The following is a 19,860-nucleotide window of genomic DNA, read 5'->3' as shown; positions in this document are numbered from 1 at the left end:
AGAGGTTGTATCACTGTCTGTGTATTTTTGAATGTATATCCATGACACTTTTTTGATTGTGATGCAGTAATTCCAACAGTTTTGAACGTAACATTTGCAAATTTTGGACAGAAGGTTCTTTGCTGTAAGAAAAAGACACCTAATGATTTTTAGCTCACCTGAGCCAAAGGCTCAAGTGAGCTTTTCTGATCAAAATTTGTCCGTTGTCTGTCGTCGTTGGCGTTGGCGTCGTCGTTGTTGTAAACTTTTCACATTTTCATCTTCTTCTCCAGAACTACTGGGCCAATTTCAACCAAACTTGCCACAAAGTATCCTTGGGTAAAGGGGATTCAAGTTTGTTCAAATGAAGGGCCACACCTTCTTCCAAGGGGAGATAATTAAGAATTCGTGAAAAATTAATGGCATCATTAAAAAATCTTCTTCTCAAGAACCACTGTGCTTGAAAATATGAAACTTATGTGGAAGCATCCTCAGGTAGTGTAGATTCAAGTTTGTTCAAATCATGACCCCTGGGGGTCGGGTGGGGCCACAATGGGCGATCAAAGTTTTACATAGGAATATATAGGAAAAATCTGTAAAAATCTTCTTCTCAAGAACAGCAAAGCCATGATTGGTCATATTTATATGGTAGCATCCTCAGGTAGTGTAGATTCAAGTTTGTTCAAATCATGACCCCCGGGGGTCGGGTGGGGCCACAATGGGCGATCAAAGTTTTACATAGGAATATATAGGAATAATTTTTAAAAATCTTCTTCTCAAGAACAGCAAAGCCATGATTGGTCATATTTATATGGTAGCATCCTCAGATAGTGTAGATTCAAGTTTGTTCAAATCATGACCCCCAGGGGTCGGGTGGGGCCACAATGGGCGATCAAAGTTTTACATAGGAATATATAGGAAAAATCTGTAAAAATCTTCTTCTCAAGAACAGCAAGGCCATGATTGGTCATATTTACATGGAAGCATCCTCAGGTAGTATAGATTCAAGTTTGTTCAAATCATGACCCCCGGGGGTCGGGTGGGGCCACAATGGGCGATCAAAGTTTTACATAGGAATATATAGGAAAAATCTTTAAAAATCTTCTTCTCAAAAACAGCAAAGCCATGATTGGTCATATTTATATGGTAGCATCCTCAGATAGTGTAGATTCAAGTTTTTTTCAAATCATGACCCCTGGGGGTCGGGTGGGGCCACAATGGGCGATCAAAGTTTTACATAGGAATATATAGGAAAAATCTTTAAAAATCTTCTTCTCAAGAACAGCAAGGCCATGATTGGTCATATTTACATGGAAGCATCCTCAGGTAGTATAGATTCAAGTTTGTTCAAATCATGACCCCCGGGGGTCGGGTGGGGCCACAATGGGCGATCAAAGTTTTACATAGGAATATATAGGAAAAATCTTTAAAAATCTTCTTCTCAAGAACAGCAAGGCCATGATTGGTCATATTTACATGGAAGCATCCTCAGGTAGTGTAGATTCAAGTTTTTCAAATCATGACCCCCGGGGGTCGGGTGGGGCCACAATGGGCGATCAAAGTTTTACATAGGAATATATAGGAAAAATCTTTAAAAATCTTCTTCTCAAGAACAGCAAGGCCATGATTGGTCATATTTACATGGAAGCATCCTCAGGTAGTATAGATTCAAGTTTGTTCAAATCATGACCCCCGGGGGTCGGGTGGGGCCACAATGGGCGATCAAAGTTTTACATAGGAATATATAGGAAAATCTTAAAAAAATCTTCTTCTCAAGAACAGCAAAATCATGATTGGTCATATTCAAATGGAAGCATCCTCAGATATTGTAGATTAAAATTTGTTCAATTTATGACACCCCCCCTCCCCCCGAACCACTTTTTTATTCAAACTTTTCAACCTTTCAAGACTGAACTGATTTCTGCTTTTTCCTAGCCATAGTGCTCAGGTGAGCGATGTGGCCCCTGGGCCTCTTGTTTAATCATATCACTTTGTCTCTCGAGATCTCTGCATTTTGTATCAATAACACTTTTTTGTGTGACTTAATTACTTAACACTTAAAAAAATTCAATTTCAATACATGTATAAGGGTATGTATCCCCTATGTAGAAACTTTTACATATTAAAGTATTATTTTGTTTTCCACTTGTCTCCATACTAGTATTTAAGGTTTGATAGTTGACCGTATTAGCTTGCAGGATTGTTGACTGTCGACCTAATCCCAGTCAACATTTGACATTGATGTTGAAAGTGTCTGCTATCAGCCATGGATCTTTATAAATACATGTACTAGAAATGTAGGAATATATGCTAAGAATATTTTTACAGTACTATTTTATCCTTATATCGGGAGTTGAGCCCAAGGGGGGCATACATGTAGGGTGGGAACAAATTTTGAGAAAATTATTTTAGTAATACATTCATTTGGATATATATACATAGAAAAATATCTTGTAAGAACAGCAGTGCCCCAATTGGTAGGACACAAGGAGGATTGTTATTCTTTTTTTTACACTGAAAGAATGTGGAAAATAAGGAATTGAAAAGGGCCCCTAAAGAGGCTTGCGTTACTTGCTCAAATGTCAAGATTATTTTTTACAGTTTTAAGAATACTACAGGGCAGTAATTTTCTTGTTCGTAACTTGAATTACCATCGTGACTCATAGTTGTCTTAATTGTTAGCATATGTTTTATTCCAAAAAAAGATATTAGTACTGGTACTGGTACCCATAAATCTGCATACAGTATTTCCATTGTGCCTCATCACTGAAATCCATGTCACACACATGGTTACTATATAGTAATGATTTAGCAATATTTCAATATCATTAATATTTGATATAAAAACGGCCACACAAATTTTTTTCAGATTGTGGAATGAATATTAGTCTACCATATTTGAGTACTGATTATAGCTGTCACATGCTTGCCACTTGCTCTGGGATCCAATGTTGTCTGTATTCCTCTCAACTGAGAAGAAATTTTGAAATTTATTTCAACATAGATAACTGTACTGAGAGTCTCAATATCCAAATAGAAAAGATTTTTCACAACAAAACTTTGCATGATTTACAATGGGGTAAGTAAAATAAAAAACTGACTATATAAGCATACAAATAATGTTAAGAACCACAGTGACTGTATTATATTGATATGATACTTTATGACTGTATGCTTTTTTCATAATGTTCAAAATTCAGTGCTAATCAAATTATGCACTGTTTGGAGCAGTCATGTTTGAGTGCTCCAAACAATATTTAGCTCACCTGTACCAGGGTCTCAAGTGAGCTTCCGAAACCCCCCCCCCCTCCCCATGTACAGATAATTTATTCCAAAATGATAATTTTTTCAACATTTTATATAGCACAATGAACAATGCCTTATGTACAAGTATATATTAATAGAACTTTTAATTATTCCAAAGTTTATAACACATTTTTCTTTTTTTTCTTTTTTTTTTTTTTGGATCAGTGGGTATGCTTATATTTTAATTCAATTATTGAATGTAATGTGATACACCAATTTTCTGTAAAATTCAAGCACTTTGCAATTTTCACAAAGCTTTTTTTCCCTCTTAGAAGAAACTCTTTTATATTTAACGAAAGCTTAGGTCTCTATAATAAAGAGTTATTTGTGTTTGAAATTGGACATACATTGTAAGATGGCAGTTCATTTGTACATTGAAAGACATGCAGGGCCATATTTTGTGCATAAAATAAACCTAGTCTTTTGTAAATATTTACCTTCACAAACAAATTTCTAAAACTAGGATATATATATCTATTATGATTTTTTCATTCTAAACAATATCTCAAAAAATTATTAGATGATATCAAAACTTTATTGGGTAAAAATTTTGATGTATAAAGTTTTTTTTTAGGAGAACCTGAACTATTTAGTATCTTTGGAGTCTACAATTTAAGGTAAGTCTATTAAATTTATGATTGGACATTTTCCACAGTTAGCAATCTCCCATATTTCAATTTTAGGTCCAGTAGTTTCTCATGTGACTTATTTAGATGTCAAATTTTGTTACTTTTGGTGCCAGAGTCACTGAAGTGATCAAATGTTATCATTGACTACCGAGCAGTGTATGTCAGAAAGGACAAACATGGGGGACTTTTTATAAAGTGAAGAATGTTCCTAGGTCACTTGAAAGGGATTATAGATGAAATTTTAAGGTCATCATTTGGTACAAGCAGCAACAGAAGGAAATTTTAAATGGATCTTTAGTTTAAATTAACTTGTATATTACTAAGTTGTCTTTGAAGACCCATGGGCCTCTTGTGTTAGATTCTTTAGGTAATATGAATTCTAAGAATAAGAAGAAGTTACAAGATGCAATTTACATTCTAACATTTTAATATTTTCACAGGACATTGTTAATTTTGTAGATGTACAGTTGAGGATTTGAAAGAAAAAAGAGCATACCTCGTGTCCTTGTATGTGATGGAACACTATGAAGCTAAGATACCTCTAAAGGATTCTGCAAAAACCATTAAAATTCTGGACAGGATAATGTTTCCTAAAGGCATTTGTTCAGGAAATGAAGGGTTTGTTAAACCAGGTAAAAAAATTCAGTAATAAATCATGGAAATTAAAATATGGAATGAGAGTACTAAATGAGTTATAGGTTGATATGGTTTCATATTTAAGAAATAAAGGAGAAAATATTCAATGGATGTAAGTATTCAAGTTTTACACTGATGTTCATGTATCTTTAGAGTCTGAGTGTTAAACTGTTTACAGAAAGCTGCTTTTGAAAACTAATGGATATGTTCATAAAGCTTATTTAGTAGGTTCATGAAATTTCTTCACCATTTACATTTCTTTACAGATTTCTCTTTGAAAGGATGGCTAATGGAGAACAGCTTAGTCAATGTTTCAGAACTGATGCAAAAAGACTACATGGTATCCAGGCTTATGGATGAACTGGCCATCTCACAATATTTAGAAACTCCTCATTGCAGGCCTGCATCCAAATATGCTGTTGGTGGATGGACCACATGTAAGCTAAATAATGTGGTATTTGAAAAGAAAGTAAATGTCATTGAGCATCAAGATGAATTCAAAACTGGATACAGCTGTTCTTTTTTCCACATATTTACAAACTCTAAATGCACTTTTAAAATTCTGATCTTGCTTAAGCAGGATTTGCACTACAGGATTTTTTTTTTTTGTTAATCCTTGTACTTTACTAATCTGTGGTAATACATTTATAATATTAATCTTATCAAGGTTGGAAAAATTAAAGTACACAGTCATGTAAACAAATAAATATTCATGTATATATTGCTTAAGTTGTTTAAGCTTACCTGTGCTGAAAGCTCAAGAGAGCTTTTCTGATCACATTTTGTCTGTTTGTCCGTCTAGCTGTCTGTCTGTCTGTAAACATTTAAACATTTTCGGCTTTTTCTTAAGAATGACTCAAAATCAAGAATCAAACTTGCCACAAAATACCCTTGGTTAAAACAAATTGATTTTTTTTTTCAAATGAAGAGCTATGCCTTCTTCCAAGGGGAGATAATTATGAATTAGTGAAAATTAATAATATCTTTTAAAGATCTTCTTCTCAAGAACCACTGAGCCAAAAAAAACGAAACTGAGATGGAAACATCCTCAGATAGTTTAGATTCAAGTTTGTTTAAATCATGATCCCCAGAGCTAGGTTAGGGCAATTGGTGATCAAATTTTTACATAGGCATACCTAGGGAAAATCATTTAAAAATTCTTCTTCTCAAGACAGGTAAAGTCTCAATTACTCATATATTCATTACATATATAGTAAAGATTCAAATTTTTTCAAAATCATGACTCCGGGCTAAGGAAAATTGGACCACAATGGGGGATCAAAGTTTTACATAGGAATATATAAGAAAAATCTTTAAAAATCTTCATCTCAAGATCATCAAAGCCATGATTAATCATTTAAGAAATAAATAACAAGTTTAAAAACTTCTCTGGGAAATGAAGTGGGTGGGTCACATGATCAAATCCTGTGAAGGCCAAAGGCCTTCTCAGAAGATTTGATCATGTACCGACCCACTTCATTTCCCAGTGAAGTTTTTAAACTTGTTATTTATTACTTATATATACATTTGAGACGGACAATCAAATATAATCGAACATAAATATTGCACTAACTGTTCGTCGTAGATTTTGACAAATTACGCAAGGTGTAAATCGGCTTGAAAAGCGTTTACGCTTCAAATTCACTTGTCAAAGAATTCTGTTTTGAAAGGAATATTCTGTGAAAGGCTACTTGTGATCAATTTTAGTGAGCATATTGGTGTCTGGGAATTTTTGTATTCATGAGAACCCATATTTGATGTTAAAAAACACAAGAAACACGTCCGATGTTTGATAATAAAAAATTGGAGGAATTTCGGTCGCAAAGGGATGGATGGAGACACTTGTCCAGACCAGGTTAACTTGAAATCAAGTTTAAAATTTGATTAGGAACATAAAATCTACAATTTCAGTAAGGCATATTTATTATGATGTTGACACGGAGACACTGGCGACAGCTTAAATTTTTACATGTAAGACAATGATCTCGATGATGGAGGTGTGCCTACCGAAGTTCTGAAGTGTTTGTCAGCTGTTTGTGGCGTGATTGCATTACATAGATATTTTCTGACAGATTTTCAAATTTATTGTGAGTACAGTTTGATGAAAAAAATTATAGCATTCAGAGGTCTATAAGAAAAATAACGCTAAACGTTGAGACTATGGAGCTCAGACATCAAAGTTATAACACGTAGTTTTCTATTCTCTATGTAAAATCGATCAAGAACTGTATTAAATACTCATTTACATTGTAAATAAAATGATTATTATTTTACTTGCGTATTTTGTACATTTTTATACATGAAAAGCATGCTGTATTGCTAAGTAGAGTAAATCTACTGCGCTGTGTGATTAGGTCACGTAATGACCTATGACCTTCTAAAAACTTCATACAGGTATGAAGATATTTGCTCTCTGTATGTTTATATAATAGAGAGATACCACAACAGAGTTGTGGAAAACTTTTTCAGATAGCCAGTCATTTGGACTGGCAAGAAGACAAAATAAGCCGGTCCGAAGTGATTGTTGCCGGTCCGAAATAGTAGGTCGCAAAATTAGAAAAAAGCATAACATTTATTTTCTTCATTACACATCTATTTACTTAATAATAATATATAACATTCAGTCTCCATCCCCAAGTCCTCTTCCGTTTTTGTTTTTTTTTTTTTGTTTTTTTTTTTTTTTATCATGTTTATAACAATACTAGATTTCGCCGCTTTGGGGCTGGTGACAATGCTAATTCAGCATAGTAAACGTAATTTTTTTAAACAATTATGCACTTGGGAATTATATTAACCTAGAAAAATTGAAGAAATTCTGTGCATCGATAATAAAGATATCAACACGATCAATGAAAAACAAAATCCGGGACAGTCGGGAGTATTAGATTTACAGCTTTCCCCAACTGTGTTTGAATTCTTTCTGTCGAAATTTTTCATATTTAGATTGTCTTTATTATGTTTTCTACCTAATTCTGTCCCAGTTGTAAATTTAATAGGTCACGAGACCATGCTGGTTTCGCTTTCATCTATAGCCTCGATCTCGTAAAAAGAAAAGTACCGGTATTACGCAATCGCATATAAGTAATTATGCTAGGAAGTGCGCCGATGATAAATGGAAAAAAAAATAACCAAAAAAGGTGCCGGTCATTTGGACCGACATCGATAGCATTTTTACCGGTCATACGCATTTTTTGCCGGTTTTGCCGGCATGACCGACAGTTTTCCACAACTCTGCACAAATGTATATATTTTTATATGGAAGCATAACAGATAATAAAGATTCAAGTTTGTTCAAATCATGAACATGTTCAAATCCATGATTAATGATTTTTATGAGGAATCATTCCAGGAAAGTGTAGACTCAAATTTGTTCAAATCATGACCCCCGGGGATAAGGTGGGGCCACAATGGGCGATCAAAGTTTTATATAGGAATATAAAGAGAAAAGTATTTTTAAAAAATCTTCTCAAGAACAGCATTTCTATGATTAGTCTTGAAAAATCTTCCCAAGAACCAATGGGCCATGAGAGATAAAACTTTTGTTAAAGATTCCTTAGAAAGTGTAGATTCTAAATTATTCAAATCATGGCCCATGGGATTAGGGTGGTCCACAATAGGGGATCAAAATTTTACATGGGACATTATATGAAATAAGTTTTGAAAATCTTCTCAAGAACCACAATCGCACCATTCATATGCAAAAATTCCCAAGTTGGGTGGATTTTTTTTTCTTTCAAATTATGCACTGTGGGTTAGATTTAACTAAAACAGGGATCAAATTTTACATAATGCAGAAAAAGAATTTTCTTCTCCATTATTGCAAGGCCATGATAGTCATAGTGAAAGTGAAGCATCTCCATGTTGTATCAATTCAAAGATCATTAGAGTTAGTGGGGCTATGATATGGGGTCACAATTTTTCTGATGAAGAACGGCAGGGCAAAAGTTATTCAGGTGAGCATTGTGGCCATGGGCCTCTTGTTCACAGTGGCACATCCACACTGATTTAATCTAAAAAGCTCTTTACTATGAACCATGACCAATTGAATGGCTTATGTAGGGGCTCCTGAAATAAAGGCGAATTAAGATATATATGGGAGAAAAACTTGAGATAAATTTCTTTTTTTTATGAAATGTATTCAGTTTAAAGAAGTAATGAGTAATTCTTCATATCACAACCTCTGACTCCACTCATATCAAAGTAATAGGTAACATCTACATTCTGTGCCCTTTTAATGGCTAGTAAGCTATTAGCATATTCTTATAGACTGGCTTTCTCTGTAGTACAGTTAAACTTTTCATAGTGGTCACCTTTATTCAGCAGTCACTTGCCCTATGTGGTCATTTCATTTCCTCCCAATGAATTAACCAATATAATTTAACTCTATTATGTGGTCATATACGTAACGCAGTCAGCAGTCATCAGATTTCATGGGAAATCATTATTTTTCCTTGTCCATAGTGGTCATTTTGTCCAATCTTGACAACATCTTGAATACAGTATTTGTTAGTTTTTATCAAAACTCTGCAGACAAGGGTGCTCATGACTGCAAATGTTAGCAGGAAAACAGTATTAGTCTCTTAAACTTATGGAATTGGAATCTGATTTAAAAGTATTTAGTGATATCTAATACAGTGTGCAACTTTATTTGCCGTTAATGAATATGATAGTTCCCAATTATAAGTTCACAGTCTTGCATGTCCAGTTCCGATAGCTATATTTTTGTAAACACATGGGAGGCAGTGGATGGCAATTTGAAGAAAACAATAATTTTATTTACAAATTGCTTTCTTAATGGTCACCATCTCAATGATACTGTTACAGTGTCTACGTATGTTAAACATGATTCTTTTGTTTTCATTTTAGCTTGTATGAAGAATATAATTAAACCCAACATATCTGGAGCAGTATGCCACCTTAAAGATGACTGTACATCAACAGAATGCTGTGTGGAGGTTGAGTACCTCACTCGTAATATCAAGACCTACCTTAACATAGACCCATGTAGTTCAGAACTCCAAGTTGGCATAGAAAAATTTAGCAGGAACATTTCACTAACACAGTACAGATTTGGTAATCCATTCATAACAAAATCACTTAAATAGCTTCTGATATATTCTATGGAAGATGAAGTTCACATTATTGTTAAATTTTTTTCAGGACAATTAGATAAACTTTGGCTTGGAGGAATAACACGATTAGAGTAAGCTATGACCCTTTTTCTTGGACATTTGTCATCTTTATTTTTAACTTTTTAGTTATTTGGATGTATCTATTTGTACTAAGTTATGAACATTTTTTCTGCATTTTAGATTTTCATTGGATGATTTTAAGGGTGGAAACCTTTATGTTGTCAACATGAATTTGAGCATTTGCTTTGAAGCAAATCAACCATGCCAAACAAGTTTTGTGATCTATGAAGACACCGTGCTTCCAAAAAGGAAATGTCCACAGGATGTTAACATGGGTTTGTTTCCTGTTTGTTTTTTTTCAGTAATTTCAGTTATCTGCTCATTCAGTCATTTTGGTTATTGTCTTTTAGAACTGAAGCTTTGTTAGGCGTATATATGATCAATTTGTAAATTATTACTTTTAAATTCATCAACGTTACACTATTCCAAAATTCCAATCCAAAAAATCTTACTTTATACATAAGAAAGGTAACTTGATCAATGATCATATAAAAGAACTATAACTATTTTTCCCCCAAGATGTGGGAATTCAGTTCATTGACAAACTTTATTAAGTTTCATGATTTCTAAAGAATAAGGTATAGTTTCATGTTTATCAAGAATTTTATATGCATATTTGTAATTAAAACAGAGTTTGAATTTTTATGTTTCATTTGATTTTTTTTAGGTTTCTCCCTCTCTGAATGGAAGCAAGAGGAAAAGGTTTCCAACAGCACACAGATTCCTGAATGGGCAAAATACCTTTTGCTAGAACATCTTGATATAGCACAATACATGGAACCTTCTCCATGTAAGAGGGGAGCTGGGAGATTTTCTAAACCAATATCAACAGGATCACCGCAGAGTAAGAATGTTTCCAGAGAAACTAAGCAATAGTCTTCTAATTGAGAACGGATCATATGACAGCTGTTTAAGTGACTGTTTTTGAAATCTAACATTGTTGTAGTTGTTTATGAATTCTTCTAACTACATCTAAGAAAAGCACAGTAATCAGAGGGTCTCTATTAATTTCATATATTTTGTATTCTGTTAGTGTGTCAATTGGATGTGGATTTGGTAAATCGATCGTTGGATGCCAGATCTTCCACTCTAGTGTCCTGCTACCTTCCTTCACTGTGTACAGGGTTTCACTGCTGTGTAGATGTTCCTGACCTTAACATGTCCTTCAATGCTTATCTCTCTGTGGACCCCTGTAATTATATGTTCACTGTTGGCATTGAGAAATTCACTGTCAGTAAATCATTGGACCAGTACAAGTTTGGTAGGTTTAAAGAACAAAATATGTGGTGCAAATACGACTGAAATTTATTTTCAATACATTTCATATTTGTGATATATTTCAGTCTCGCATAAATGTTCTGTTAACTATTGTTTTACCTTTGTTTCTTTTATTAGGAAAAGATGGTGTGTTTTCTCTGGCTGGTATTCTGAAAATAATGTAAATATAAATAATATAATTCTATTAATGTACCCCCAGCAGGCAAAGTTTGTTGGGTTATACGGGAATCACCATATCTGTCTGACTGTACATCCATAGATGTCTTTTATTCTGGAGTGTATCTTGAAAACTATTTATTGGTTTTGACAATGTTAGATTTTTTTTTTTTTTTAGAATTAATACAATACCATTTGAAAACTCTCAGTAAAATTTTTAGATAAATGTCTTGATATTAAAAAAAAGATACAACAATTTTAATATATTAAAAAAAAATGATATGACAATGTTAATATTTCATTGTACATAAATTCTTTGAGAGGAATAACATGAGAAATTTTTGTCTGAAAGATTGATACAAAGGTGGTTTGCAATTTGAGGTGTGTTTTGACTATGATTTGGACGAGGACAATTACAGTTGAACTTTGTTTTCTCGAACTCCGATATCTCAAATACAATGGATATATGTCAAAGTGATTTGAAAGTCCCAACAATGTTTTCTTTAATTAACCCCCAGTTTATTGATCCCTCGTTATCTCGTTTTTTTTTTCATACACAGAAATGAAATTTTTGCGAACAGACCATCTCGCGTAATAATCTGAAAATAAAGTTTTTGCAAATAAAAAGTCATTTACAGTATTTAACACAAAGTTTGCTCATGACCAAAGATCTTATTCAAAGAACTACATTTTCACAAGATTAATGCCATGAAAATTTGCATTTTATATTTAGCAAGATTCGTAAATTGCTCCATTTCTTGTGTTGATCTGTGGAAAGAGAGGGGGTCCATTTATGATAATTCCAGTTTTGATTCTAAAATTTTGTTGTATGTGATGGTGTATCAGTTATATATTTTACTACTTTTTTACCATACTACCTTTTTTTAAATTGCTACAACTTCATAACAGATGAGTTGGAAAGTGTTATTTTGTATTACAGATACAACATAAGAGATGTCCCTAATGAGAAAGTATATCTTGCAGCAGTGAAGCTCAGTGTCTGTACAGAGAGCTCCTCCTGTGAAGCTAACCATACAATATTTGACAATGTACTGCTACCAAAACAACCTTGTGATTGGAATGAGGGATTTGTTAACTCAAGTACATAACAAATGAATAATTGCAGAAATGAAAGATTTTTTTTTTAGCTCACCTGAGCTGAAAGCTCAAGTGAGCTTATCTGATCACATTTTGTCTGTAGTCCAGTCCGTCCATCTGTCTGTGTAAACTTTTCACATTTGAGACTTCTTCTCCAGAACCACTAGGCCAATTTTAACCAAACTTGCCACAAAACATCCTTGGGTGAAAGGGATTCAAGTGAAAGGCTACCAGTTCTTCCAAGGGGAGATAATTAAGAAGAGGTGAAAATTTGGTGGTATCTTTAAAAAATCTTTTTCTCAAGAGCCACTGAAAAACATGTGAATGTCCGATAGAATTAGTCTGTAATTAATATTGTAAAGGGCTCAATTTCAGAATAAATGTGTAAATTACTTGATTATCTTGGGTTGCACATAATCCTGAATTTTATATTCATTATCGGGAAATTAGTTAATTACCTAGGACAATTGTCTATGGAAATATTTGTTTACATTTTACAAATATTGTATCAAAGATTATAATCATATTGCTTATTAGGCTGATAATTGTAATTAATTATACATATTGAAATCTGAACAGTATACGACTATCTTGCCTTTGGTACTTGACGACTGGTTCCTCAGTTGGAACTACTATAAATACACGTATCATTTGCTCAAATTATACTTTTCTACATTTAAATCAATTATTTTTTTCAAACATTGACAAATATCAAATGGAATTCCTTTTTGTACAACTACAAAAGTCTTCATACAATTTTACTTTCAATATAAGATAACCTACGATAAACTTTTCATGAGAGTAGGATATGCATATTTAAAATAAACCAGAATTTATATATTTTATCGAATATTCGAATATATTCGAAAACTTTCATTGAATATTCGAATATGAATTATGGACAAAATTGACATCCCTAATAAGTATGTAAAGAAATTCTGATGGAGAACCTCATGGATACACACTCTTAAATATATACTGTAGATTGATTAATTATTTCACTTTTAAAATTTGACATCAGAAGACCATAAAGGCCTGCTGTTAAAAGAAAAACTGACTAAGCATTAATCTTCCAGACTTCTCAAGATCTGCTTGGATGATCAACAATGGTTACAGTTCTCCTCTGAATAAACACCAGTCAGCAGAGCTAATGAGGGAAATGAGGACTGCACGGTACCTATTGTCTGAAACTTGTCATGATCAAGAAATATACTCTGCTTTAGTGGATGGCTGGAATAACTGTAAGTTGGAGTGTTTGAATAGAAGTATACATTAGATAGCTGTGTTCTTATTAGGGCCCCGCTCTGCGGGTGCCCTATAGTGATCAGTCTGTCCGTCCATCCGTCCGTCTGTCCATCCGAGATCTCTTGTCCGGAGCATATCTTCTCTCTCCTTGGCCCAATCTGGCTCATACTTCACCCACAGAGTGTCTTTGGGTAAAGGGTGTGCAGTGACCTTGAACCATGTTTCTATGTCTAAGGTCAAGGTCATAGCAGAATTATATGAAAAATCCTTGTCCGGAGCATATCTTCTCTCCTCTTGGTCCAACGTGGCTCATACTTCACTCACAGAGTGCCACTGGTCAATGAATGTGCAGTGACCTTGAATGACGTTTTTAGGTCAAGGATCAAGGTCAAAAATAGCCTCTCTGTTTAGATCCTTGTTTGGAACATATCTTCTCTCTCCTTGGCCCAATCTGGCTCATACTTCACCAACAGAATGTCTTTGGGTAAAGGGTGTGCAGAGACTTTGAACCATGTTTCTAGGTCTAAGGTCAAGGTCATAGCAGAATTATATGAAAAATCCTTGTCTGGAGCATATCTTCTCTCCTCTTGATCCAATGTGGCTCATACTTCACTCACAGAGTGCCACCTGGTCAATGGATGTACAGTGACCTTGAACAAAGTTTTTAGGTCAAGGGTCAAGGTCAAAAAAAGCCTCTTTGTTTAAATTTTTGTCCAGAGCATATTTTCTCATTCCTTGGCCCAATCTGGCTCATACTTCACCCACAGAGTGCCTTTTGGTAAAGGGTGTGCAGTGACCTTGAACCATGTTTCAGGTCTAAGGTTAAGGTCATAGCAGAATTATATGAAAAGTCCTTGTCCAGAGTATAACTTCTCTCCCCTTGGTCCAATGTGGCTCATACTTCACTCACAGAGTGCCACTTGTCAGTGGATGTGCAGTGACCTTGAACGATGTTTCTAGGTCAAGGATCAACTTCAAAAATAGCCTCTCTGTTTAAATCTTTGTTCGGTGCATAATTTCTTTCCCTAAAGTCCAGTCAGCCTCAAACCTTACCAATTGACTAAGGGTACTGATCATTTGTGATTTTCCTTCCATATTTCTGATAGAGGATATGCAACAATTTTCATAGAGGATATGCAGGATTCGTGATTTTTGTGCCATTTTTTGATGGAAGGTGTTGAGCACTCGTGATTTTCATGCCATTTTTTATTATATCGAGGATAACATAGAAGCCCTTTAGACTCAAACAACACATCCCTTAATAGTACACAAATGTTCCTCTTTGAAATAAACCCTTTTCAGCTACCTTACATTTCCATGTTCATTGCTGAAAGTGGGGCCCTTTGAGATGGCCACCATCTCAATGATATCTAGTTCCATTTTTTTTTATAACAAGTGACAGCCTAGCTATAAATATTCATCTGAGCTTTTATGGATTATGTTTCTTAGTTTCTTTTTTGTGTTAAATTTAGATAGTACAAATTTAACAAAACATGTAACTCTGTTGGGAGTAATTTTTGACCAAGTTTTACTGTATTGTAATGGAACAGTTTAAAATGATGTATATAATGCTTTGTTATTGCAGTCTGTCCTAATGTCCAAGTTAACAACCTGACCTCTGCTCCAATTGAATGTTACTTGGATTTCAGCTGTAGCTCCATCAACTGTTGCATCATTGTGGAAAAAATTGGAAGGTCATTTAGTGTTCATCTTAAGCTTGATCCATGCTTCAAGAGGATGATAGTTTACTTGGAAAGGCTAAAAATAGAGGTTGATTTGCTAGACATTGAATATGGTAAGAGCTCTCTCTCTCTCTCTCTCTCTCTCTCTCTCTCTCTCATTGCATGCAACTAAATGGTAAAATTCAGATGTGCATCCTTTTTATTGCATGATATTTTAGGTAAGGTTGTACACTACAGTCTAGTTGGAATGGTCAAAATGAGGTAAGTAAAATTGTCAAGGAATTAATGCATCTTATTCATATTAAATTTATGAATGATGACCTGAATTTAGGAAGAATAAAAACTTCTCGTACTCTTTCATAGCAGTAAGCTTCTCTCATATTCACCATCACTAATGATGAAGTGTATTATGTTCATATATATTGCAGCTTGGTCCTGTATGATCTTCCCTATGATCATGCATATCAGATGGATCTAAATGTGAGTGTGTGCTTTGAAAGCAGAGGAAGCTGTGATGTTGAAGTCTCAGTGTTGAAAAATGCAATCTTACGCAAATTAGAATGTGACTGGACAAAGAGTTTGCAAGGTAGACATTTTCTGTGCAGAGAACCCCAGTCAAAACAAAATCAAAAATTATAATCATGCATTATTTCACGATGATCTGTGTGAAAACTCTTAGATATTGCAAGAATAACTTGAGAGAAGCAGCTTTTGAACTTTGCCTTATATTGCTGCAGGTCTATATAGTTCATAGGTCTGAAAACAAATTTTGAATGGGTGACCCAATAGAGGCAGAGAGCTACAGTTAGTCTAATTTTCAGCCTCCTCCCCCCCCCCCCCCCCCCCCCCCCCCCAAAAAAAAAAAAACTCCATGGCTCTTGATTTCTGTCTTAATGAGAAAAATACTGGCTGAGTGCAGACCTCTCAATTGTCGAACAATTTTACTGCTGAATGACCTCTCTCCTAATTCAAAATGGATGATGTGGGAGGATATATTCATGTTGCTGATATATAATATTGAATACACATATTCTGCCAAAGGTCTGACATTCTGACTCCAGTTTTTCAGGTACAATTTATGTATAGATTTTGGTTAAACTGAATAAACAATTTTGCCTTGAAAATGATAATTGAAAAAAAAACTGATTCTCTGTTACTTAGGGTTTTCCTTAAAGAAATGGCTAGAGGACATGGGAGTGAATTATTCTTCCAACTCTGTGGTATCCAACACTTTGCAGGATCTGTTATTTGAAGAAAGAGGAATTGCAAACATGCTGAACAAAATCTCATGTGATTTATCAGGTCCTCTTTACAATACAACAGTACCAGTCAGTGGATGGATAAATGGTAAGTCAGAAACCAGGAGACCTTAATTAATTTCTGGAATTTGTCAGTGTGTCTTAGATGAGTTAACTAAAACATTTTCAAAAAAAAGCTACTCCTGCACAGGTTTGTTTTAAAATTTGCATCAAAATTGATACAGATGTAGACATTTAAATTTATGAATTAAAATTTTCATTGAGTATACAACATTTTGTTAAATGAACTCAAAATCCTAGTCCCAGCAAGATTTCCTTTATAGATGAAAACTTGCACACAGAATTTTAATACTGTACGTGGTTTCATCAATATTTATGGGCAACAATTTTCATGGATTTAGTAAAATTCAGTTTTGAGGATACATAAATTCATGGAAAAAAGGTCCAATAGTTGTTGGTTTTTTTTTTTGTAATTTTTTTTTCATTTTCGTCTTTCATGCAATCAATCTGTATAATGCTTCGTAATGCCTTTACAACATTTATAACAGTTAAATATGTTTAGGTTTTTAATTATCTTCAATCAGTTTACTACTTAAAGGTCATAGGAGACAATTACCTGAACATATTGAGTTACATACTGGAATAAGTTCATCTGAGCTTGTAAGATAAGACTGAAATTGTTTTTTGGATTTTTTACGCAAGATAGCTACAGCACAGTCGATCAAAATTACTCAGTTGTGAAAATTCACTTTGACTAACGTTGCTTATCTCCCTTAGCTTATGACGTCAGTAAGGCCCAGTCGCTGTTCAAAGCTATGCAATGTTTACAAACTATCATGCATTTTGCAGCTTAATTTTAAAGAATATCATAATCATGACTAAAACATTGTATAAATATACGATCTTCAAACAGGCCAGTATTCCTTTTTAAAAATTCCATTGCATATTTACAAGATGTTTGCATGTTTTATCAGTCAAAATGTGATCATTTTCATCGTTTAACACTTCGATCTATTGAGAGAAAAATAAAGCGATCGGAAGAGAGAAAGAAGGGAGAGGGAGAATGAGAATTAATTCATTTTTCATAACCAGGGCAGTTGTTTTAATGAAATCATTTATTTACAACCTAGTTTTACTTTCACACAAGAGTCCAACACTTTAGTGTCAGTATCAGTATATGATGACACTTTTCTTGACAAACGATACGTACCTGCTGTGTAGCATCACATGGCTTAAAAAAACAAGAAAAAAATTTCTTGTGTTACTGTTTTATACAATTTAATCAATTCTTATCATTTGACACAGTCTTTAATTCACTTACTGTACAACATCACCACCAATACCCGTTCTCTGGCACCTCCTATTCTCTTTAGAGAAGTGGACAGGCTTTCGCCTACATCCGTATTCTCTTTAGAGAAGTGGACAGGCTTTCGCCTACATCCACATGTTGGATGTAGGCGAAAGCCTGTCCACTTCTCTAAAGAGAATATGGCGCCTCCCTCCCCCTTGTTATTTCTTTGTTTTTGTAATTGAAAGTTCTTTAAAGTTCTTAATCCTGCCATTTTTAAACACACTGCAGATGGGTTAAAAACAACTCTGGCAAAAACTAAACGTAAACTTGTATATATGCGAGTTAGTACAAACGCCGTTTAAACATGTAACGTTAGACCTATGTATTAAAGAAAAAAAGGCAGCTCTAACGTGGAAATATTTCTATGAAGAATAAGGATTCTACCAAATGTAGATATTGAATGAATTAGAAATCGACATTTTTTTTTTTTTGATTTAGTAAAATTTAATACATAAAATACCAAAAAAAAAAAGGTAGGTATCTTTCCCATCAATTTGTTAAAATATTTATCAAAGATCAATACTTATCATCGTATATAAACCTATTTATATTTCCAGTGTATATTATATTTACGGGGGGTTTTTTTTCTGTAAAGGATATAATTTCAAAAGTTTTATTACCTGTTAAAAAGAACATTAATATTAAAATTGTAGTCTCGCAAATGATGGATGGATTTGCAAACTGATCACGGACTGTACTTCTTACTACTACATACCGAGTATTTCAAAAATCGATATTGTCAAGTCAAACCGTGACTGCACAAAGTATCGGCATCGTAACAATCTCATTTGCTCTGGGCTCAACATTTCTTCTTTATATATATATATATATATTTATACATATATGTATATATATATATATATATATATATATATATATATATATATATATATATATATATATATATATATATATATATATTAGAAGAATACGATCATGTCATAAACTCAGGGATTCTATTGCTGTATCGTTTTAACAGCAATATGTGTGTTTCAGATCGGGGAAAACGAAACTTCAAAACGCTGACAGTTTCAGTGGCTCATGCTTATCATGGACTTCAATACCACTGCATGGCCCCAGTGTTTATTTTGGGGATTCACGTTAGGGATATTCCCCAAATACGTGTCATATATCTTTCTTTAACAGAATATTATAGGCGTAATCAAAATTTTTATTCTAAGCAGAAAAGGTCACTTTTAATAAATTGCTCTATTCTATGTTGCATTATGCGATTTTTCTTGGAATAAAAAAGACTTAATAACTTTTTTGAATGACGATGAAATCTTCTTGGTATGTCGTATATGTGTATTAAACAGGGAAATATTTTTTTGTTTCTAAAGGTTTGATGTAGAGTAAGTAATCGAAGTTGTAGCTTAATTTAAGCGTAATTTTATATAGGATATTCATCAGGATCATCCTCCGATAAAAAGCTCCAGTTTTGAGTTGCCGTGCCTTATAAACGACTCGCTCAAACTGAATTGACTGAACTACGAAATCAGATAACTCACCCGAAAACATAGACACATTTATACTTACAAAAATAGCTTAAATTAACTAGATAAAATATGGTAGAAATACATTAGTCTAATGCTCTGTTTACATCAGTGGGCTCTTGTGACGTCATAAAACCTCAAAATCAAGAATGATAAGCGGGTAAGAAAAGTAACAAGTGGAAAAGTTTTCACCTTTATTTTTCAGTAGAACAAAGGCCAAAAAATATTACTACTCGTAATTTAACATTCTTTCGTATATAGCTTTAGGTTTAAAAAGTGAAATCCTAGTGTTAAGAATCGTTTCCTATGACCTTTAAATGTAATTCATCTTTTTTGGCAAAAAAGAAAGATATGGAAACCACACGCAATAACAATACAGTAATATCAATAAAGGATTATGAATTTCAAATACTGTCTCTATTATACTGTTTGACCAAGCTGGATTAACTACTACATATTGAAATATATTGTTAATAACAATTTAGCAAATACACTTTAATGTGTTCACTCTTTGGAAAATAAAGGATGCAGGTATCTAAAAAAAAAATGAAGAGAA

General features: G+C 33.7%; 1 protein-coding gene across 1 annotated transcript in view; it reads left to right on the top strand.

The window, feature by feature from the left end:
* The window catches only part of LOC133181486 (uncharacterized), a 344,223-nt gene that overhangs the window by 165,148 nt on the left and 159,215 nt on the right, over window positions 1-19,860 (top strand). Inside the window, 16 exon segments of the mRNA XM_061315978.1 lie at window positions 2,849-3,058; window positions 3,860-3,902; window positions 4,374-4,546; window positions 4,817-4,987; window positions 9,417-9,623; window positions 9,711-9,753; window positions 9,863-10,017; window positions 10,410-10,586; window positions 10,725-11,003; window positions 11,138-11,180; window positions 12,117-12,277; window positions 13,351-13,515; window positions 15,105-15,314; window positions 15,420-15,462; window positions 15,630-15,787; window positions 16,363-16,548. Of these exon segments, the coding sequence (XP_061171962.1) occupies window positions 2,849-3,058; window positions 3,860-3,902; window positions 4,374-4,546; window positions 4,817-4,987; window positions 9,417-9,623; window positions 9,711-9,753; window positions 9,863-10,017; window positions 10,410-10,586; window positions 10,725-11,003; window positions 11,138-11,180; window positions 12,117-12,277; window positions 13,351-13,515; window positions 15,105-15,314; window positions 15,420-15,462; window positions 15,630-15,787; window positions 16,363-16,548 (2,424 nt within the window).

Source organism: Saccostrea echinata, unplaced genomic scaffold, assembly GCF_033153115.1.
Source record: "Saccostrea echinata isolate AGI-Se365-2 ecotype Australia unplaced genomic scaffold, CSIRO_AGI_Sech_v1 ptg000009l, whole genome shotgun sequence".
Taxonomy (NCBI): Eukaryota; Metazoa; Mollusca; class Bivalvia; order Ostreida; family Ostreidae; genus Saccostrea; species Saccostrea echinata.
The sequence above is the reverse complement of the archived record's forward strand: the minus strand, read 5'-3'. Positions and strand labels throughout refer to the sequence as shown.